We start from the raw sequence: 23,879 nt of genomic DNA on the forward strand, positions 1-23,879 counted from the left end.
ATGTTTAGAAACATTTTATATCAAACACAAACCCACATTTTTGAAGCCTTTAAAAAAAATTCACATAATGCAGAAGATGAGTAACCTAGTTCAATTTAATTAGGGTATCTTTTTTCTTCAGAAGGAAATAAGGAAATGCAGTAGATGTAATCAGATGATTTGGCTGTATTTCCTTTGGAGGGAAATGGATGGATGGATGCAGGGGGGAAAATGGGCGGGAGGGAGAGAGAGAACATGCATGCAAAGGAAAAGAATATGCCATTGTATTTTTACCTTAATACCTGCAGCTCTTCTTCAGAGTTCTGCACCTCGTCTCTGAGCCGTCGCCAGCGCAGCAAAGCTTTCAACTCCTGCTGCTCTCTTGCTTCGTCATGTGGCAGCTGCTTAGTATACAAATACGTAGTTCATTGTTTGTTGTTTTCCCCAATGGTCAATAATTTTCTGATGGAAAGACTTGTTTTGTTTCCCTTTAACATGTAGGAGGAGCAGAGGATGGCACAAACATCTGCACCCTTGTTGAAAAATGCAAGCTTTACAAAGGGTTAAAACCAGCACAGGGAAAACAGGAGCCTCGCTGGGAGCATCAAATCAATAGTCAGTTAAATATTTCTGCCTGAGGAGGGAGATAGGCAGGTTGTTTTCCCCTCAGAGATTGGCAATAAGTGAGCTGGACATACAGTACAGATACCTGGCATATCAGTTCTGGCTGCATCTTTATTCTTCCCAGCCTTGAAAGCAGAAAGCTGTTTTGTGTCCTGATTTCACTCCTCTTTCCTACTATTTCTGCTATGCTGGTGTAAGCTCCCTGTTGTATTTTCCCCCTACCAAAAGCATATTTACAGTGATGGTTGCTAATGAAATATATGCCAATTTGTTGGGTACAAATGAACTAACTTCTGATTTCTCCTTATGGAAATAAAATTTGGCATTCCCTTGAACTACACTACTATTTCAGTCTGAACTGCAGTTACTGTGATGTAATATAGAGTATATTTATAACCCAATTAATATACGGCAACAAAATTACCCAATGATTAAAAAAAGAAAAATACTTTTTATAGCCTTGTAAATTAATAGGAAAAAAATCATCCAGTTGTGATTTTTGTTGCCCATTCCTTGCCAGTTCTGCAAAATTTGCTACAGAGCAAATGCCTTCAGCTGGCTCAAAACAGAGTAGAGGCAATGAATAGAAGCAGCTTGTAACAGAAGAGTGATAGTAAAGATGGGGATCAGAGAAGAGTTTGAGGATGGGAAGGGAAGGCAGTTAGGCAGGGACTGCATCTTTTTCTCTCTCCAGAAATCTGGATATGGTGGTGGAAATGATTTTATATAGTACCATATGTGTGCCTGGTACTTTACAAAACAAACAAAAATAGAGTCCCAGCCCGGAAGAGTTCTTGCCCACATGGTGCTGTTGATGTCAGTGGTGCTCAGATATGGAAAAGATGATTAGATGGGTGGAAAGGACAAAAAAGAGCAATGGATTGGGAGAAATGGGGCAATTTTGAGTAGTGGGTCTTTGGGTGGATGATCATTGAGAAAATATGTTTCAGTTCTTATATGCAATGACCTATACCTTTGAAAAGGTTCGTGTTCAGTGTGGATAAGTGTGAAAGTAAGGAATTTTAAATCAATTTATAATGCTATTGGAATCTGCATTCTAACAGATGTAGCCTCAGAACATACTACTTTTAAATATAGATTTATAGTAATTTCTTTCAATTTAATATTAAGGCATTCAGTTAGCGAGCATCTTAATTTCTACATTATAAAACAGAATGGTGATCTGTCTTCATACCTGTTGTGCTACTGCCCAAAATACATCTTCCAAGTAAGTAGCAAACCCTTCACTTATCCATTCTTCAGTCCAATCACGAGCACCAATGGCCAATCCAAACCAAGCATGAGCAATTTCATGGCACAGACGTGTTCCACAGAGATGGCTCCCTCCAGTTAATACGCTCTGTGACAGGAAGATGATGTGTGGGCTGCATAATATGAAGGACAAAACACATTATAGTCCTGTTACAGCATGCATTGCGTGGCTATAGTAATATGTAGACTTTATTAGCCTTGTCAGCCTGTTATTACTATATGCATGTTAGGTCATGACAGGTAGTTTATAGCTTGGGCGTTTTTAGGAATTAGGTTCCACTTTATTGTTGTCTGGCAGAGATTCAAGCTAAAATTCTGCCAAGTAGTTTTTTCATATTCAACCATCAAACATATATTACCTGTAATAAGTAACTTAAACCAAAGTTTTACATTTTTCAAATTACAAGGCTGATTTATTTCAGTGGAAGCATTTATATTTAAGCTAGGATAATAAAAGAAGAGCAGGTGTGAATACAGACAGGAGGTATTTATCAGTAAAATGATCAAAGTAGGAAATAAATACAGCAAAAATGGTTTCAAAAGAAAACAAGTTGCTATCCAAAGGCAACAAAAAAGCACGTAGGATAAAGCACACACACACAAGCCATATTTGATTTGTTACAATCCAGACAAGTTAACAAACATGATACAGTCTAAGAGCCATATGCTTCAATCACTCTATGAGATGCTCAGGGAAGCAGAAAGCCCTTTACCACATGGATACAGTCGGGGGAAGGCAGAGGGGAAATGTGGATACATGGTGTGTTCTTCTCCACTTTTCATAGTCACCACCACACCTCAATTAATATAACAGAGCCCCTGTACTAAGGGAAGGTCTGGTCTGATGGGGGAGGAGTTGGGGAAAAATGCTATATGTGGTATAATTCACTAAGGAAAATGCTTAAATTGTATTGCAAATTATGGCTGCTGTGCTCTGCTTTCTGAGACAGCTTCGTCTACACTTATGTCAAGTAGAAATTCAATGCTCCAGTAAAGTTACTTAACTACTCTTGTAATAAGGTACTTCTTGGTGTGAGTAAGGGTGGCAGAATTTGGCTCTAGGTGGTTACTATCCAAGGGATTAAAGGAACATTACCAGCCCAATGCTGCCAGTGCCACAAATGGGACTGGAAAAGGGACAGAGCTAGGGTCCTTTCATACATATGTAGGTTGCCAACAATAATCACACAAACCCAAACATCCTTGCTCCGCCCCTGCCCTGCCCTTTCCCGAGGCCTCGACCCTGCCCTGCCCCTTTTCTGTGGCCCCACCCCCTCCCTCCATCGCTCGCTCTCCCCCACCCTCAATCACTTTCACCGGGCTGGGGCAGGGGTTTGGAGTGTGGGAGGGGGCTCCAGGCTGAGCCGGGGGCAGGGGGTTGGGATGCAGGAGGAGGTGTGGGGTGCAAGCTCTGGGAGGGAGTTTGGGTGTTGGAGGGGGCTCAGGGCTGGGGGAGGGGGTTGGGGTGCAAGTATAGGCAGGGCCGCCAAGAGCGGGTTCGGACCCCAGTGAAAAATTTTTTGGGCCCCCCAGCAAGGGCGGACTGGCTAAACAAGGCCGATGAGGGGGGGGGGAAAGCCAGGCCCCCTTCTGGACATCCGGGCCCCGGTAATTTGTACCGGCTTCCCCCGCTCTCGTCGGCCCTGAGTATAGGCTCTGCGAGGGGGACTCAGGGCTGGGACAGGAGAGTGGGGTGCAGGAGGGGTGCGGGCTCTGGGAGGGAGTTTGGGTGCAAGAGGGGGCTCAGGGCTAGGGCAGGGGTGTGGGAGGGGGTGAGGGCTCTGACCTGGTGGCGCTTACCTCAGGTGGCTCCTGGTTGGCTGCACAGCGGGGCTAAGGTAGGCTCCCTGCCTGCCCTGGCCCCACGCCACTCCTGGAAGTGGCCAGCATGTCCCTGCGGCCCCTGGGGTGGGGGAGGCAGGGGTCTCTGCATGCTGCCCGTGCCCCGAGCGCTGACTCCACAGCAATGGGAACTGCGGCCAATGGAAGCTCTGGGGGCAGGGTACCTGCGGGCAGGGGCAGCGCACGGAGCTCCCTGACCCCCCCAGGAGCCGCAGGGAACGGTGTGGGACCGGGTCAGGTGGGAGCCTGCCTTAGCCCTGCTGTGCAGCCAGACTTTTAGCAGCGTAAAATCTCCCAGTTTGGCTTCAGTGGCCTCCGGGAGATAGAGCCCAATTCCGAGAGACTCCTGGCAAAACCGGGAGGGTTGGCAACCCTATGCGTATGGATCGACATCCAGTATTTCCCTTCTAATCTCAGGTATCCTCTGCCTCCACTTAATCCATATCCCAAACGTTTTCCAAGATCCACACAGTCTGAGGTGATGCAGCATAATGGTAAAGAACAGCAAGTTTTAGAGGCAAGTCTCACCTCCTGAATATGGGCCACGCGGCCTTATGATATTTCCAAGAAGCAGATTCTATCAATCAAAGATCTTCTCCAACCTGCCCCACCCTTTCGTTAGAAACGTTAAAACACCCACAGTTCTCTTGCAACTTAGTCTACAAACAACAATAACAAAAAATCCATACAATAACCATCTTTTTATAAAATAATAATAGTTCAGAAAAGCAGGTTAAATGCACTTAAATCAGCTAGTATCACAACACACATTGCAAAAAGCTGAAGCACTAGTAAAGGAATCAAGTTACAGAGAACAAAGAGCAAGAATAAATAGCGCTTCTCCAAATCTCTACAAAAACCAACTCAGATTATCAAGAACAACAACAAAAAAGGGAGAGGAAAAAAGCACAGAAGCTGCTGAACATGATGAGACACTCCATTTGATTACCAACCCCCTGTTGAGAAGAATAACTGCAACTTGGGGGTATTACTTTGGTCATTTTTAAGTAAATGACCCCTAGCTGTGGCATGTGCAGTGCTACAAAGAAAAACCACAGAAATGTATCAAGTAAATAACATTCCAGACATACTGTTGGCAGCGTTTCGACCATTTGGCTAAACAAAACAAGGGTAACTTCATGCCTTATAAACAGGCTCAGATTAGGGTATGCATTTTAAGTATCTACTAAACATATATAGGGAAATAAAGGTAGAACTTGTCTTTCCCAGTGTCACAGTTTCTATTCTAAGTTATTTAAATAACAGGAAGGTCACACTTTGGCAATATGCGTCTTTTGTGGAAAAAATAATTTATTTATTTTTTTATGTGGAAATATATTCAAGGCACATTCAGTCCAAAATGAAAATGTGAAGCTTTCAAAACGAATGGAAAATAAAAGGTGTGTAGGAGCAAAATTTCATTTTAGAGAATTTGTGCTCACATTGCCCCCCTTGCTCTGAGAATACCTCAAATGCTCCCCTTTATTTTGCTCACTGTCATCATGCAGGATGTTCCTCCAGCTTAGGGCATCACATAATTCCCCTCTACAGCTTATCAACCCCACTCCTGAGACTGTCAGATGTGCCACCACAGAGCAATGTAGGGTGCTTGTTTATCCTAACCTCACCTTTTCTAGCCTCCACAGAACATCCAGTGCCTACTGATCCAGGAAGAAGTTTGAGTCTTCAACTATAGTCCCATGTATTTACTTTATAGAAATTCTAACTTTCCAGCATATATTTGAAGACCATATATTTAGGCCCCCTTATTCTCACAAGACACTACGTTCTGTCAGATTATGTGGGATGTCAGCTGTACTCATCAACATTATCTACATTTTTTACTACCTGTATCATTCCCGAAGGGCTTGATAAATACAACAATGCTCCATGTGAAGCATAGGATAACAGGGATGATGACATAATTGTAACATCTAGTAGTCCAACAGAATTTTCCATCAAGGATATGAATGTTGTGCCCTTGTCATCAACATGATTTACTGATACTAAGCTCAAGGTTTAACTGCTGTTGTCAGGAACTCTTGATGTCTACATTCTAGGATACAATCCAGCATTTTAGCCCATGAGGTGCAATGTATGGCCTGCTAAACCCAGGGTTGTGAGTTCAATCCTTGAGGGGGCCACTTAGGGATCTGGGGCAAAAATCAGTACTTGGTCCTGCTAGTGAAGGCAGGGGGGCTGGACTCGATGACCTTTCAAGGTCCCTTCCAGTTCTAGGAGATGGGATATCTCCAAATAAGTGCAATCTTCACATTTGCCACCAATTCCTAAGGTTTGTATTAATATGCTGGACTTTTTCACCTGACATATTCCAGCACCAACTTTGTCAGCAACATCATGTCATCTTAACTACTATCATGCTGTAAGTAAGGGAAGTCAGCCTTCAGCCAATGAACTATCTCCAACTTGTTTTTCTTTCACGAAATGTGTTGAGTAAAGGAGATATACATTATTCCTGACCTGTGCTGTTACTTAGAATGATGGACTTTCTCTATCAATGATATTTTCAAACTGAAAATATTTAAACTGTGATTGGCCCAAATTCTGCAGTTTCTTTTCAGGCATTCAGGCAATGCTCTAAACTAACACAATAGGGACTACCATAGGGTTTGGTCCATACAGCTAAAACATGAAATAGAATAACCAGTAAGATAAAGAGAAAAATATTCAAAAAAATGTCTTAGAATAGCCATACTGGGTGAGACCAACGGTCCATCTAGCCCAGGATCCTGTCTTCCAGCAGTGACCCATGCCAGAGGGAATGAACAAAACAGGGCAATTTTCAAGTGATCCATGCCCTCTCGTCCAGTCCCAGCTTCTGGCAGTCAGAAGTTTAGGGACACCCAGAGCACGGGGTTATGTTCCTGACCATTTTCAATAATACCCATTGATGGTCCTATCCTCCATGAATTTATCCAATTTTTTTAACCCAGTTATATTTTTGGCCTTCACAACATCCCTTGGCAATGAGTTCCAAAGATTGACTGTGCGTTGTATGAAGGAGTACTTCTTTATGTTTCCTTTAAACCTGCTGCCTATTAATTTCATTAAGTGATCCCTGATTCTTGTGTTATATGAAGGAGTAAATAACATTTCCTTATTCACTTTCTCCACACCATTCATGAGTTTATAGATCTCTATCACATTCCCCCTTAGTCATTTCTTTTCTCAGCTGAAAAGTCCCAGTCTTTTTAATCCCTCCTCGTATGGAAGCTGTTCCATATTCCTAATAATTTTGGTTGCCTTTCTTGGTATCTTTTCCAATTCCAGTATGTCTTTTTTGAGATGGGGCAACCAAAACTGCATGCAGTATTCTAGGTGTGGGCGTACCAGGGATTAATACAGTGGAATTATGATATTTTCTGTTTTTTTATTTACCCTGTCCTAATGATTCCTAACATTCTGCTGTACATTGAGCAGATGTTTTCAAAGAATTATCTACGATGACTCCAAGATCTCTTTCTTGAGTGGTAACAGGTAACTTAGACTCATTATTTTGTATGTATAGTTGGCATTATGTTTTCCAAGTGCACTACTTTGCATTTATCAACATTGAATTTCATCTGCCATTTTGGTGCCCAGTCATCAAGTTCAGTGAAATCCCTTTGTAACTCTTCACAGTCTGTTTTGGACTAAACTAGCTTGAGTAACTTTGTGTCATCTGAAAACTTTGCCATCTCACTGTTCACCCCCTTTTCCGGGTCATTTACTGATCACAGTACAGATCCTTGGGGAATCCTGCTATTTACCTCTCTCCACTGTTAAAACTGACCATTTATTCCTACCCTTTGTTTCCTATCTTTTAAGCAGTTAGTGATCCCTGAGAGGACCTTCCTTCTTATCCCATGACTGCTTACTTGGCATAGGAGTCTTTGGTGTGGGACCTTGTCAAAGGCTCTCTGAAAGTCCAAATACACTATCAACTGGATCACCCTTGTCTACATGCTTGTTGACACCCTCAAAGAATTCTAATCAATTGGTAAGACATGATTTGCCTTTACAAAGCCGTCTTGGCTCTTCCCCAACATACTGTGTTCATCTATGTATCTAATAATTCTGTTCTTTTCATTTCAACCAATTTCTCTGGGACTGAAGTTAGGCTTACTGGCCTGTAATTGTCCTGATCACTTCTGGAGCCTTTAAAAAAAATAATCAGCGTTACATTAGCTATTCTCCAGTTATCTGGTACAGAGGCTGATTTAAGTGATAGATTACATACTACAGATAGTAGTTCTACAATTTCATATCTGAGCTCCTTCAGATCTCTTGGGTGAATACCATCTAGTCCTGGTGACTAATTACTGTTTAATGTATCGATTTGTTCCAGAGCCTCCTCTATTGACAACTCAATCAGGAACAGTTCCTCAGACTTGTCACCTGAAAAGAATGGCTCAGGTATGGACAGGGCCAGCGCAACCCATTAGGCGACCTAGGCGGTCGCCTAGGGCACTACAATTTGGGGGGCGGCGACCGTGGCGGTATTTCGGCGGCGGGACCTTCCGCCACCTCTGTGGGGGGCGGCATTTCGGGGCAGGACCTTCCAACGCCTAGGGCGGCAGAAAAGCTGCCGGTGCTCCTGGGTATGGAAATCTCCCTCACATCTTCTGCAGTGAAGATCGATGCAAAGAAGTACATTTAGCTTCTCCACAATGGCCTTTTCTACCTCGAATGCTCCTTTACCACCTTGATCGTCCAGTGGCCCCCCTGACTAATTGGCAGGCTTCCTGCTTCTGATGTATTTACAAATTTTTTTGCTCTTAGTTTTTGTGTCTTTTGCTAGTTGCTCTTCAAAATCTTTTTCGGTCTGCCTAATTATACTTTTACACATGACTTGCCAGAGTTTTTGCTCCTTTCTATTTTCTTCAGTAGAATTTGACTTCCAATTTTTAAAAGGATGTCTTTTTGCCTCTAACCATCTCTTTTACTCTGTTGTTTATCCATGGTGGCATTTTTTGATCCTCTGTTGTTGTTTTATTTTGTCCTTTGGGACATACATTTAGTTTGAGACTCTATTATGGTGTTTTTTAAAAATTTCCATGCAGCTTACAGAGATTTCACTCTTGTGACTGTTCCTGTTTGGTTCTGTTTAACTAGCTTCCTCATTTTTTGCATAATTCCTCTTTGTGAAGTTAAATGCTACTGTGGTGGGTTTCTTTGGTATTTTACCCTGTACAAGGAGGTTAAATGTTATTACATTATGGTCACTATTACTGTGCGGTTCAGTTATATTCATGTCTTGAACCAGATCTTGTGCTCAATTTAGAACTAAATCAAGAATTGCCTCTCCCTTTGTGGGTTCCAGGACTAGTTGCTCCAAGAAGCCATCATTAATGGTGTCTAGAAATTTTATCTCTGCATCCTGCCCTAAGGTAACATGTACCCAGTCAATATGAGGATAGTTGAATTCCCCCATTATCATTGGGTTTTCTGTTTTTGTAGCCTCTCTACAATCTCCCTGAGCATTTCACAATCACTGTCACCATCCTGGTCAGGTGGTCAGTAGTATATTCTACTGCTATACTCTCATTATTCAAGCATAGAATTTTTATCTGCAGAGATTCTATGGTACAGTTGGATTTATTTAATTTAGATTTTTCCTATATTTGACTATGCTTTCTTTCACATATAGTGCCACTCCCTTACCAGCACAACATACTCTGTTGTTTCTATATATTTTGTACCCTCGTATTACTATGTCCCCTTGATTATCGTCATTCCACCATGTTTTTGGGATGCCTATGATATCAATATCCCCATTTAATACCAAGCACTCAAGTTCACCCTTCTTATTATACGTATAGCAACTGTAGACAAGCACTTACAAAATTTGTCAATATGTAGTTGGCTGCCTTCAGCTGTTGTCATATTTTAAAGATGTTACACTGGTTTAACAGAGTGGAACAGCTAACACATGTAAGATTTTTTTCTCCAAATCAGAGTCCCAAAATCATTCAAATAGGTGGCTGCACTTTCTCAGCCTTCTGATCCCTATGCTGTCAGCTTTTCTCATTCTCTCTCGAAGGATGGATGACATGGTTTCATGTTAGAGAGACAAGGGGGGTGAGGTAATACCTTTTATTGGATCGACTTTTGTTGGTGAGAGAGACAAGCTTTTGAGCCACACAGAGCTCCTCACCCTCCTTGTCTCTCTAATATTATGAGACCGACACAGCTACAGCTACACTACATACATATTCTTGTGTTGTCAGTAAGAATGAAAATAAAGCTTCTTATTTATAACCAGACTACAAGACATGTTGAACTGCAGTGTGTCTGGACAACCTCTTTCCTCAAGGTCAATGTAATGGGGTGCTAGCCATTTAAGACCAGAGGAGGCTGTTTAAGAGGAAAGCTATCCTGTTCCAGGTGTCCAGAGAAGGCCCGAAGCAGTAATTAAAATGGACATTGAGTGAGAGGAAGATAGTCCCGGGCAATAGTTAGTGTCTGGGGGGTGGGGTGAGGTGAAAGAGATGAAAGCCCAGGCTGCTGTTCCTTTAGGGCCTGGGACCAGGATCCTTTCTGAGTGAGTGGGACAAGGCTTCCCTTTCTCCCAGCCAGCCCAGACTAGTGTTTGGGGTAACACTGGTCTACAATTTTTGAGAAGTCGTCTGCTTCAGAGATAAAATGTGCTATTTATTATGTATTTTGATGTGCTGAATTCAAATATGACAATTAAAACAACTGATTGGCTACTATTTCTAAGATATTTAAGTTTTTACATTTTATGTTTATGTATATTGTGTAGATAGTAGAGTTTTAATCATAAATTGTAAACCTAGGTCTTTTCATGTGTTTATGGTTGCTTTACATGATAATATTTCACCTGTCCTGTTTATGTAACACTTTAAAAATCAGCAAAAGGGTTATATAAATAAAATTTATTATGAAACAAAAGGCAAAAAACTATTATGTACATAGTTTAGTCCTATTCAGCGTCTACTCGGCGCTTCTTGGCTTGTCTCTTGTATTCATTAAATGGAGCATCTCTTGTCACTGTCCAGCAATAGTCTGCAAGCATTGATGGGCTCCATTTGCCCTGAAAGCGTTTCTCCATTGTTGCAATGTCCCGGTGAAATCGCTCGCTGCTCACTGCTCCGCAGTTCGGTGGAAAAAAATCTAGATGAGAGTGCAAAAAATGTATCTTTAGTGACATGTTGCAACCAAGGCTTTTGTATGCCTTGAGGAGGTTTACCACCAACAACCTGTAGTTGTCTGCCTTGTTGTTTCCGAGAAAATTTATTGCCAGTAACTGGAAGGCTTTCCATGCTGTCTTTTCCTTGCCACGCAGTGCATGGTCAAATGCATCATCTCGAAGAAGTTCACGAATCTGAGGACCAACAAAGACACCTTCCTTTATCTTAGCTTCACTTAACCTTGGAAATTTTCCACGGAGGTACTTGAAAGCTGCTTGTGTTTTGTCAATGGCCTTGACAAAGTTCTTCATCAGACCCAGCTTGATGTGTAAGGGTGGTAACAAAATCTTCATTGATTCAACAAGTGGTGGATGCTCAACACTTTTCTTCCCAGGCTCCAATGACTGTCGGAGTGGCCAATCTTTCTTGATGTAGTGGGAATCTCTTGCACGACTATCCCATTCGCAGAGAAAACAGCAGTACTTTGTGTATCCAGTCTGCAGACCAAGCAAGAGAGCAACAACCTTCAAATCGCCACAAAGCTGCCACTGATGTTGGTCATAGTTTATGCACCTCAAAAGTTGTTTCATGTTGTCATAGGTTTCCTTCATATGGACTGCATGACCAACTGGAATTGATGGCAAAACATTGCCATTATGCAGTAAAACAGCTTTAAGACTCGTCTTCGATGAATCAATGAACAGTCTCCACTCATTTGGATCGTGAACGATGTTGAGGGCTGCCATCACACCATCGATGTTGTTGCAGGCTACAAGATCACCTTCCATGAAGAAGAATGGGACAAGATCCTTTTGACGGTCACAGAACATGGAAACCCTAAAATCACCTGCCAGGAGATTCCACTGCTGTAGTCTGGAGCCCAACAGCTCTGCCTTACTCTTGGGTAGTTCCAAATCCCTGACAAGGTCATTCAGTTCACCTTGTGTTATAAGGTGTGGTTCAGAGGAGGAGGATCGGAGAAAATGTGGGTCCTGTGACATTGATGGTTCAGGACCAGAAGTTTCATCCTCTTCCTCTTCCTCATCTGACTCAAGTGAGAATGATTCTGGTGCATCAGGAACCGGCAGTCCTTCTCCGTGGGGTACTGGGCGTATAGCTGATGGAATGTTTGGATAATGCACAGTCCACTTTTTCTTCTTTGACGCACCTTTCCCAACTGGAGGCACCATACAGAAGTAACAATTGCTGGTATGATCTGTTGGCTGTCTCCAAATCACTGGCACTGCAAAAGGCATAGATTTCCTTTTCCTGTTCAACCACTGGCGAAGATTTGTTGCACAAGTGTTGCAGCATATGTGTGGGGCCCACCTCTTGTCCTGATCTCCAATTTTGCAGCCAAAATAAAGGTGATAGGCTTTCTTAACCATAGTGATTATACTGCGCTTTTGTGATGCAAAAGTCACTTCACCACAAACATAGCAGAAGTTATCTGCACTGTTCACACAAGTACGAGGCATCTCTGCTCACTTTGGCTAAACAGAAATGTGTCCCTTTGCAAAATCAAACACTGACAAAGAAGAGAGCACGACACTGTATGATTTCTAGAGCTGATATAGGGCAATTTGTTCAGCAGAGTGATGTAAGCTTCGTTATGATTGCCTCATCCATGACTTCTAGGAATAACATGATGCAATTCATATCATGTATGATGCAATACCAGCTTCAGATTGCATCATTCATTGTTTTGCCTAAAAAGCAAGTACTGTCCAAACCCAGTCATAGATTTATTCATAGATCCAGTCAAAGATGTATTTTAGTCATTTCTGGTTTAAATTGAGATCCCTTCCCTTTATAACTCACTTATCCTCCGCCATTCCCAAGTCAAGGGTCGTATATACTGACCCAATAGCATATCTTGAAAACTAGAGCCAATCAACAATTTTAAGCATCATTTTCGTTCTCAGTGACCCAGAATTAGTAAAGTTTGACTACATTTATTTCAGAAGCATTTTGGCTGTAGAGCAGTGTAATTAGAGCCACTGGAAACATCAAGGGAGAGGTCAGATGACAGGGTGGGTGACTTAGAAAGAAGGCACCAACCCCAGTCAGAGAGAGTACACCGGTCAGGGTGGTCAGGCCTGAAATCAAACAGTCCCAGGAAAGAGGGCTTTGGGGTTCTCAGCCTAGGGGTGGGAAAAAAGATTCTCTTTTGGGAGCTGGACTATGTTTAATAAATTAGACTCCAAAAGAGGGGGAATATTGTTTTTAAAGACTCGGGTGTGAGTGGATTATTTCCAGGAACCTGAGGAGAATATGAGACAGAGGACAGCAGTGGCACTCCACACAGCAAGGGGGCATGCTTAGAAACTGCACCCCTCCTACCACAGGTGCCGACTCCATGGGTGCTCCGGGGCTGGAGTACCCACAGGGTGGGTTCTGAGCACTCACCGGCAGCCCTCCTATCAGCTCTCCTCTACCCCACCAGTGCTTCCCGCCCGCCGACAGGCTCCACATGTCAGCGCTTCCCTCTCCCTCCCGCCCACCTCAACCAGCTGTTTTGCGGTGTGCAGGAGGCTGAGGAGGGAGAGGGGAGGAATGGGGATGCGGCGTGCTTGGGGAAGGGGGTGGAACTGGGCAGGAAGAGGCTGGGCGGAGGTGGGGTCTTGGGGGAAGGGGTGGAGTGGGGGTAAGGCCTGGGGCAGAGCCGGGGTTCGAGCACCCCCGGGCACTTTGGAAAGTCGGCACCTGTGCCTCCTACAAGTAGCATTGGGCAGAGAACCACCCGGAGCCTCTGCAGTTCCTTTTGTGCCCTGCTTTGCAGTCACCTTTTTGTCCATCTCTAAGTTGAGGGTCCAAAGCCCTCCTTCATGGGACTGTGTGGTTCCAGTCCTGCCCTCCTTGGCCTCTCCCCTTTAGTCCAAGGTTAAGTTTCCACAGCCTTCCTTTTGGGACTGTCTCCCTTTAAGTCTTGGCCTCCCTGGCCTGTGAACTCTCTCTCTGATTGGGCTTGAAGTCTCCTCTTTGAGTCACCCAGTCATCTGATCATTCTCTTCTTGAAATTTCCCATATGAGTCTAACTACCCCAAACACCAGTCTGGCCTGACTGGGAAAGAGGGGAGCCTTGTCCCACCCACTGTACAAGACTCTTGGTCTTGGGCCCCTAAAGGAATATAGGCCTGGCCTTTTCTACTCCTTCCCCCTCCTAGACACTAACTCTTGCTTAGGCCCATCTTCCTCTTATCCACTATCTGTTTTGGTTATTTCTTCCACTTTCCCCAGACACCTGGAGTGGGATAACTAATCCTCTCAAACTATTACTGTCTCTGGTCTTCAGGGGCCAGAACCCTGATACTGTCAGACACAAGCCCTGGTCTAAGAGTGGGTTTTCTAACTGGCTCCTGAGCTGGAGTCTGCAACATACATCATTGTGCTGTCATATGTCAATCTAAAATATGTATTTAACAGAGAAGAAAAAGTCATGGCCATTCCTCGCCATCCAACAGTTACAGGAATTTAACCTTCTCTTCCCTTATGTGGAAAAGAAGAACTTGATCTGAGTTGGGGACGAGAACAGTTAATTCACTTCTGCAATTACATTAAAGACCTGACCCACTCTGCGCAACCTATACAGAGCCTGAAGGTGCTGTCTTTTCAAGTTTCACTTGAAAACTTGCTGGCCCAATTTGCAAGTAACTTCTGCCAGCAGGCCAGAACAGGTTGCAAGGGTGTGGTAAGGAGCACTGGAAGCCACGCCCAGTTAACAACAAATACAGCAATCCTTCCCAGAAAGTTGGAGTGGTTCCTAATGCCCATTATAGAAAAATGCTTTCAACAAGTACATACTTGGGTGCACTTTTCAAACAAAAAGGGCTTTATTCTGACCAGAATCACAACCCTCAGAAGTTTGATTTCCACATAATTTGATTGAATGAGGTCTAAAGTGCCTCTCCCAACTAAGCTACAGTATGTGAAATATGAATACAAAAAATATGGTATGAAGGGATGAGTATAACACATAGAAGTGAAGAATTGGGCCCCAAAGGGGAAGAATTATTTTTCATTTGGTCTGAGCAGCAGAGATACACTTCCTTCATTAGACTTGATTGTCCTTGTTGTGTACTGAAGTAATCAAAATTCACCCACTTGGATTTCCGTAACGAATAAATAAAAGGTTTCCAAGAGGGGCAGAGATCAAAACAGTAGTCTAACTAGCTGAGAAGCCATCTCTCTGTCAGCAATTCTGTACAACTTTGTCTCCAGACTAATTATATACAGGTGCCCATTAGAACATAGCTGCAGAAATGTGCCATCGCTGACTATTCTCATGTAATTTTTAGTTAACAGGAAAAGAGCAGACACATAGACTCTAGCTTACTGCACGTATGTACACTTAATTAGTAGCTCTTTAGTTAGTGATCTGACAGTGTGCAAATCACATTTCTAACAAACTTGTCCCACCCCTTTTGAAGCTTGAATAGATGGGATTAAGAGAAAAATTCTCATGTAATATACAGTTATAGATATAACTCCTCACTTATTTATCAAGATAACAGAAGAGATCCTTAAAGGAGACCCTCCAATCCCATCAACTGGAAAATAACATTTCTACTTGAAAATTTTGCACCTTCTATAGTTAAAATGAATACCCACGATCACTATAACTGAAAGAAGTTATAGAATAAAAATTTTGTTCAGCACCTTCTGTACAGTCAGTTTCACTCTCTCCTATTTAATGAACTAGTTAGTTTATCCTTTTAAGGAAACCCTTATTAAAAATCAGCAGAGGACTAAAATTAATCCCTTTAAAATATTTTTAAAGGAATGTTTTAAAAAAATCATCAGAATGTGCTTTTTAAAATTGCTCTACCAGAAGCTGGAATTTGTAAAAATTAGTCAATTAGAAATTCAAAGTGACAGCGTCTCTTTAAATGTAATCTGTAAGAAAATCCAACTTCTCATTAGTTTTTGAATATCACTGTATCTAACCTACAATTTCCCAGGTAAGTGATGCAGGGAACAATCTTCTTCCAGTGTTATTTTTATTCAAGTCTGTCTTTGACTGTCAGTTTGCTGTTGTGATCCACCTTTCTAGTATCATAGAGTAACATGGTACCTTACTAGTACCTATAATCTCCTGTGTTGCCTGTACATTTTACTCTGTAAAGTGTTAAACAACTACTGATGAGAACAATTCTCCACATCTTGATCTGCAGGCATTTACACTGTACTCCACCCCTTTGCCCAAAACCTAAGGATATATAGTGATGTCAAATGAGATATTGTGGAGGCAGGCGGTGGCTTTTAGAACATTAGAAACATCAGACTGGGAATATAAATAAAAGCTGTCTACACAGAAACAGGTTTCTTTCCAGAAATTCAAACTGTGCAATCAACAAGACTCTCATTTTATGGGTGAAAGTCACCCTGGTGCAGCCGGTTGACATATCTCTATGCACCACATAAACCACATTGTGGTGCTGTGCAAGGGCAGAGCAAGGCAGATGCTAGACGAAAGAATGGTCTCTGCAACCCTTGCATGCCAAGAGTGTGTGCTCTGCTTCAGTTCATTATAGGCTGGCAGTATGGCCACAGGCTCCATGACTAAATGGATCCAGCATTCAAACCCCAAACCAGAGAGGGGAGCCTGCCCAAAGATTGTCAAGTGTGAATTCCATCCCCACTTAGTTCCCTGCACAAAATCAGATTATTTGAGCTTTTATACAGGTATGCGTAATCTTACTCAAAACAGGCTGCCTTTCTTATTGCTAAATACGGTATAAATCAGTGGCTCGCAAACTTTTTTTTACTGGTGACCCCTTTCACATAGCAAGTCTCTGAGTGCGACCCCCCCTTATAAATTAAAAACACTTTTTTATATATTTAACACCATTATAAATGCTGGAGGCAAAGCGGGGTTTGGGGTGGAGGTTGACAGCTCATGACCCCCCATGTAATAACCTTGTGATCCCCTGAGGGGTCCCGACCCCCAGTTTGAGAACCTCTGGTATAAATTATATATTTGGCTTGAAGCTTTGAAGAAGATGAACAAATGGAGAGGAAAAAGAGATGTGAACCTAAATTCAGAGAGTAAAACCTGAATATCATCAGTGTTTGCAGGGGGTTTCTGGTTACTCCCTTTCGCTAACATCCAGATTATCCATTTTCCTTGGATACTCAATGAACAGACTAAAGGTAAATCCTTGCTTAAAAAGAGAAGTCACTGTTTGTGTGACTCTATATTCATACAGCAGTTGCTGTATATATAACCTGAATAGCTTTTAATCTGAGTTTAAAATGTCTTTGGTTTTACAAATCAGCCATGGGTTTGATTCTTCCAAATATTATTTATACAGAGAATTCTTCTTCAGGAATGGGAACCCCCTGATTAACAGTAATAAACTAAGCCATATTGGAAACATTTATGAGAGCTGACAAAATATAATTTTCATATGCCAGGACAGCTCTCCTAATGCCCATAGAAGGACTAATCAGATTAGCTTTAGCTGAAATGGACACAAAGTCTCATTTGATAAAATAAATGTTGATGCATTCCCAGAAGAGTAATAAAATAGATGCACAAAAGAGAACTGAAATATCCCATACCATCAAGCTAGTCCCCCTGAATTTAACACCCCTTGCTTCATGTAACACTCCTTTTTTCCCCGAACACAAATGAAAGACTAACAAACTGCACTTCATACAGGATATACGTGCAAAATTCTGGCCGTTATTTCAGCCACATGATTCACTTTAAAGAAAAAGGAAATCAACACGGTTAAAAGCCTACCCAACACTTTGAAAATTTAGCCCTAAGCTTTTAAAAATTAGACTTCTAGCCTAATCTCACACACATACACACACACACAAAAAAAACCCTGAGAAATGTATTTTTCCTTCTTACACTGTATCAGGAAATCCTGCTGTATCATGGATGATGGTCTCTATTAATCTAATATAGAGACGTGCACCTTAATAGGACATTCAATCCCATATACAGGACTGAATCTTCTAGGTAAGGAGTCCATATTTGAAAATAGGGTCCTTTATCTCAAGACTGCAAGTGTAAAAAGTACTGTTATAGTGACTAAAACAGGAGCTGTCTTTAAACAGCCAAGTAAACTACACATAAACTACATGTAGCAAAATCCTAGGGCATTTAAGTCAATCACCAGTCTTACCAGAAATTAAACATTTTTCTTTCTTCTTCTTAAATATGTCTTCAGTTTTGATGCTCCAGCCTCCTTTCAAGGATCAGTTCTGGCTTCTCCTTCTGTCTGGACAATGTACAATAGCAAGGCAGGAACTCTCAAAATTCTTTCACACACAAGTTTTTTTCAGGCCACTCTTAGGCCCCTGACCTCATGTGCCTTAGACAAGAACATCATCCTAGAACAATCGGACCCATAATAGGGCTACTCATTTCTTTCAAAAGCTCTTCCTCCCACATATTGATGGTACCAGAAAAAAAAGCTTTCTGTAAGTTTTATTATAATCATAGTACATTATAACTTACTTATTGATGTTATGCTGTCAAAGACCATTCAATAATATCCAACATGGTAATAAACTATATCTTTGGAAATGCTCTTATTCAAAACATGAGTCAAGTTAAGAGCAGGATGAAATGACACCATATTTTAGGTTTCTGGTTCAGCTTGGTCCCTGTGATTCAGGTGTTGGTTGTGAATAAACCACCTCATCTTGTGATCATTTCAATATGAACTATAGGCGCCAAATGCCACTTCCTTTCCACCTACCCGACAGTAAAGCTTGACTACGAATGGAGTACAGAAATAGAAATCATCCTTTAAACCCTAACACTTGTCACAGAGAGGCTGTAGGGACAGATGAGGCCTCTCTGTGGGTTTAAGCATGTGGAACCATATAGTGATGCCATCCCCTCTCCATGTTTTTACAAATATGCATCACAGAGGAAAGCTACGTAGCACAAAGGACTTTTCCTGCATAATATTCCCCCTTCAGTGTAAGTATAGTAGTACCACAGCATTTAAAGGTGCTCTGTGCTCACAGGATCTATGGAGGGCAGCAAATGGATGGCCCTATGAGTGGAGAGAGGCGAACGAAATAGTAACTGAGTGCAGCACAGTCCTGTAAAATGGTTTACAGTATAAACCTATGTGCCAACTTTCTAAAGAAAAATATTTTAGAGGCTAAAAGTTTCTATGCTTGGTCTGGCAGAATGTGTGGAAGAACTGGGTCATGTTACTGAAATTATTTTTGGGAAGTGTAAGGGACATCCCTTGAGTCTTTTTGGAATGATGACTTCATAAATAAATACACCAGTCTCACTGTAAAATAATCTTTCTACATTTTGCTCGTACAAATGACTAAAAAAAGGTACAATTTTTAAGCTTCACAATCAGCATGCAACTAGCCCTCAGCGAGGACTACCCATTTTGCTAAATCTGAAAAGAATTGGTTTTGAATCAATGTCACTAATGTTCCTGTACTGAGTATTCACAGTAGGAAATACCACTAAATTTCATCACGAGCCAAGTACTTCCAAGCAAGGAACTTACAAGTGCCCAATTTTCTTTCTTAAAGAAACAAACAGGGAAATGAAATGCAAAATCTACTGCTTACTGCAATGATAAGGCTGAGAAATAAGCACTAAAATGTCAGAATATTCCCAAAGTTAAGATTTGTCTGCCAATATTATCTCAGATCCACTGCATCTATGTAATATTTTGTTGTCCTATTTTCTTTGTTTACTGGGAAGGTAACTGATGCAGAGTATGACTGAATTTGAAAAACCTCTGCTCTGGCTGACACAAGAAGTAGCACTAAGGGTCTTCAGAGGCAGAAGTGTCCCATCTGAGGAGCAGGGGCAAATTCTTCCCTGAGATGAATGTATAATGTTCCCACTTACTTCAATGTGAGTTGTATGCACACATCTAAGGGCAAAATTAGGTACATACTCTTGAGGATAGAGCTTTCTCCCAGATTTCATGTGGAATGATTGCCATACATATTGCTGATATTAAGTTAACATTATTTCCAAACCAAAAAAGGGCGTAGATTGCTACATTATTCCACACACAGCTGGTAAAGAACATTCAAGCTGCAAAATTAACAGTTTGGAAATTCTCAGTTAATATTATCCGTTAATATTCCTTCTCATTCATTTACGTAACTTGTAAATTTAGTCATACCAAAGTAAAGACAAAGATCGCTTCTTAAGAGTATGTCTACACTTCAGCGGCGAGCGTACTTCCCAGACTGGATGAACAGACATGCACTAGCTCTGCACAAACTAGAAACCTTATATTTGAAATGCGCACTTTGCACTTGTCCCTTCACAAAGTCTTCAAACTATTCTTTGTACTCTTGCTAAAATAATAAATATGATGAACAGTCTCTAGTGGTGTTTCTCATTTCCAGTCTGAATGCTGAGGTTTGTCATTGATGGATGTTATTTGATCATGGATGGATTTCATTATTTGTAACTTTCCAGCAATGCTGTTACTGGAATCCCTGGATTTCCTGGTTACATTGTAGAGCTTCTGACAAATATTAACTGAGTTGGGAGCCAAAGTGTGAATAAGTTAGTAAGATAAATAGCCAGACAACAGGGGCAAAATGTATCTGCTTCTCCATATTCAGTGAAAATTTATTCAAGGAGGCCTGATTTTGAAAGGGGTCTCTCAAAGGTGACCTCCACAAGGAAAAAAAAAAATAGAACTTGTGCCATTCTTTGCTTCTTTATGATATAGAAGAAAAAGTCTGAATGCTTCTCCCCCTCCATTCCCCACCAATACACCAACACAAAAAGAGCCAAGAGGAAGGATTCTGCTTGTTTTTTACCCTTAAAGATCGCATGGTTGACTGGAGAACTTCTAGGATTATTACATCATAAGAAGCAAGGAAGTGAAACTTGGTTGAAAGAGAAAGTAATTTTTATTCCAACTGTTTCAAATTATTTGTTTGTGTTAATACTTATTTAATTAAAAGTTTGGGAGAAAAGCTCTCATTGTCATATTATCATCATCATCATCTCAATTGAGGACTGAAAAAGCTCCAAAAATACTTTGCATCATCCAAGAAGTCATCCAACAATAAAATGAAAAACATGGCTTTACATTACTAATATTTTTAAATAAAACAAACACAAATAATTGTGGACTCAAATGGTGGGATGAAGCTGTCTAACTATCGCATCTGACATATACATTTTTGTTCATATGTAATAGCACCCACAACTTCAGGCTTTCAAGACTCAGGGCCCAGGAATCTGCTTTTTAGCCCTCTTCTTCCACATAAAGGCAATCACAAAGAGCCTGACTTCAGTGCTGTCTAAATTCATTTTGACATTCAATACTCCATTCAGTATATACTAATTCTGTTAGACTTTTACCCTTTGCATGTAGTTACAGATTTCATAACTCACTATATTTCTTATCTTAGATCTCTATTGCCAGAGCCTATTTTTGTAACAAACCAATCCAATAACATGCACTGTTCGTTTTTCTTATTTTTATCAACTTCTATAAACAATATGTGAACTGCATATGGTGTGAAATGGATGCTTTCAATTTACTAAATAAGCATCCACTGCTACTTATTATTTTGATTAATGAGGTACAACAAAAAAGAGAGAGAACAACATAGAAGAATAAGTAATGGCCCCAAAATTATTTTCTTAGTTTATTTTGTGCAGCAGCTATACAAGCCTTCCTTTTTTGTGTGCGTCAGTCAATAAGATATCTGTTGTGCTTTTTGCACAAAGAACAAAGATGTCTTTATCAATTCTCAAAAGTCTGTAGGACAAACCATTCATGGTGTCAAACCTCCTAAAACCCTTTCAGCAAATAATGAAATCCATCAGTGATAAATGTCAACATACTAATTTGTTAAATACAGAACAAAAGCAACATTCAGGAGAGGTGCCTCATTTCATGTTATATCAGCCTTCCAATTTGTAACAACTTTATGGCAGCCCACAGACCATACAATATTAAACAGAACAGTATTATAAAGACTAAAGCTAGAACAATATACTCTCCATAGCAGAAATGCTTAATAGTTCAACAAAATTGTAAACAAAGTGTTTTGGAACATTAAATTCCTTGCAATGTAGTCATTTTTCCTCTTTTTAGGAAGATTTCTTTCAAAGTAAAAAAAGAAAATAAATAGAAATGAAGATTCTATTTGGAACAGAGTTTCATTTATTATGTTGGTGGAAAAATAAGATTAAATGACATTATGAGTTATAACCAGTGAAAGCAAAGTGGCTGTGTGCATGTGAATTACTGTATCGTACAAGAGCTCTAGCCACTGTTCTCTGATTATATCACTAAGAGCAGTTAAACTGCAGATGTCTAAGGCAGTAGATGTCTAACGAAACTGTTAACCTGTCTGTCTAGTAATAGTGAGTGCCAATTGCTATTAGTTTATTTTGTTTCATTTTTTAATCTAATTTAGTTTTGCATGCATCTTCAAACCTGTATCAATCACTTAATGACTGAGCAATTCCTTTACCTGCTTTATAGTATATTAATGCAGACTACATTTACCTGCATTTTTCAGCTGTTTCAAATAGAAGTAAATCCCACTGTACTAAAATACTGTCTGTTGTCTCTGTCAAATCTTTTGTAGGTTTCAAACAGCAGTCTGTTATCTAGTGTTCTGTGAATCTATATAATAAAACTATGAAAGTAGAGAAGAACTTTGAAGTTGATGAGTAGTTTTTTTAAAAGTCAGATTCTATATCTGGCAAATGAGAGATTAGAATAAAGATTGTATTAACACGTATTTTACTAATTTCAGGAGAGGGATTGTTACCACTTTCTGTAGTTTGGTTTTATTTATCAAAGAATTCAAAACAAAACAATAATAAAGAAAAAAATCAGCCCAAGCCATCTCCCCACATTTGACCTCTCCCAACGTTCCTTTCTGAGGACTGCTCAGCCCACACCCTAGATCCTCTCTCTCTCTCGCCAATCCTACATCCCTTATAGCTGTGTAGGATTAAGAACCACTTGTAAGAGTTCATTAGAAAAACAAACATACTCAACATTTTCCAGAAGCATTGTCAACTGCTAATAGGGGGAGGTAAATACTGGCTATCTAACTGGTAAAATCTGTTGCATATTTTCCATCCAGAAAATAAATCATTACATTGGATCTCATTTTTATCAAACCCTGACATTTTGTTTCTCTACTACTCATATTTTGAACATTTATAATATGAAGCTATTTAAACTCTCAATGACTGCATACACATTTATATCACATTTGGATGAGTGGCCTTGAAGATAGAAGATGTATTTTTGTGGGGATTTTATTGGTGAGTGATTTTTTTTAAAGTAAGTGTTTATGTTTTCAAATCATTGACAGAATACATATGCATTGTGGAATCATATTCATCCCTCAGTTACACTGGTGTAAATCTAATGCTCTTGGCTTTATTAGCACCAGAGAGACATACTACATGCCTCAGGTTGAGACTTATTTGCCTTTCAAAGTAACAAATATCTGTAATCTGGCACCACTGGAAATATTTTGTTATTATGAAGACAGACAACTACAGGACTTGTACCAAATTTAAAACCCATTCTTAGAACACTGTAAGGAAACCGTCAACAGCAAATATAAGTAGTAACCATTGATTCTGTTATTTGGTCTATGATTTAAAACACTTGAATTAACAATTGTTCCGCATCTAGTATGCTTTTTTTTTCAATGGAATAACTGCTCAGTGAATAAACATAATTTTATTGAGAATCCTGTCTTCAATGCCTATGGCCCCCTCATCGGAAAATAATGCAATATGTAACACAACAGACTTACAGTACAGTGTTCACCTGATCCTGTTCCTCCTTTCTTCTTACTATTATATCACAGCAAAAATAGTTTTTAAATAGTTTTAAATCAGTTTCCCTTTAACTGATTTGGCAGGAACTTAGTATAAGATTTCATGTTTGCTCTGCAACAATTGCTGACATTGTAACTAAAGTAAGCAGCCCTCCCTGCACTGTTTTATGGTAACTATAATGTCTTCATCAGTTACAAAGGAAACACCAAATT

General features: G+C 40.6%; 1 protein-coding gene across 1 annotated transcript in view; it reads right to left on the bottom strand.

Annotated features, from left to right (window-relative positions):
- The window catches only part of AOPEP (aminopeptidase O (putative)), a 268,577-nt gene that overhangs the window by 160,877 nt on the left and 83,821 nt on the right, over positions 1-23,879 (bottom strand). The window contains exons 5-6 of the mRNA XM_065406348.1: positions 1,799-1,988; positions 274-380 (exon numbers count right to left, since the gene is read on the bottom strand). Coding sequence (XP_065262420.1) covers positions 274-380; positions 1,799-1,988 — 297 coding nt within the window. The remainder of the gene's footprint in view (positions 1-273; positions 381-1,798; positions 1,989-23,879) is intronic.

This window comes from Emys orbicularis, chromosome 6 (genome assembly GCF_028017835.1).
Source record: "Emys orbicularis isolate rEmyOrb1 chromosome 6, rEmyOrb1.hap1, whole genome shotgun sequence".
Classification (NCBI taxonomy): domain Eukaryota; kingdom Metazoa; phylum Chordata; order Testudines; family Emydidae; genus Emys; species Emys orbicularis.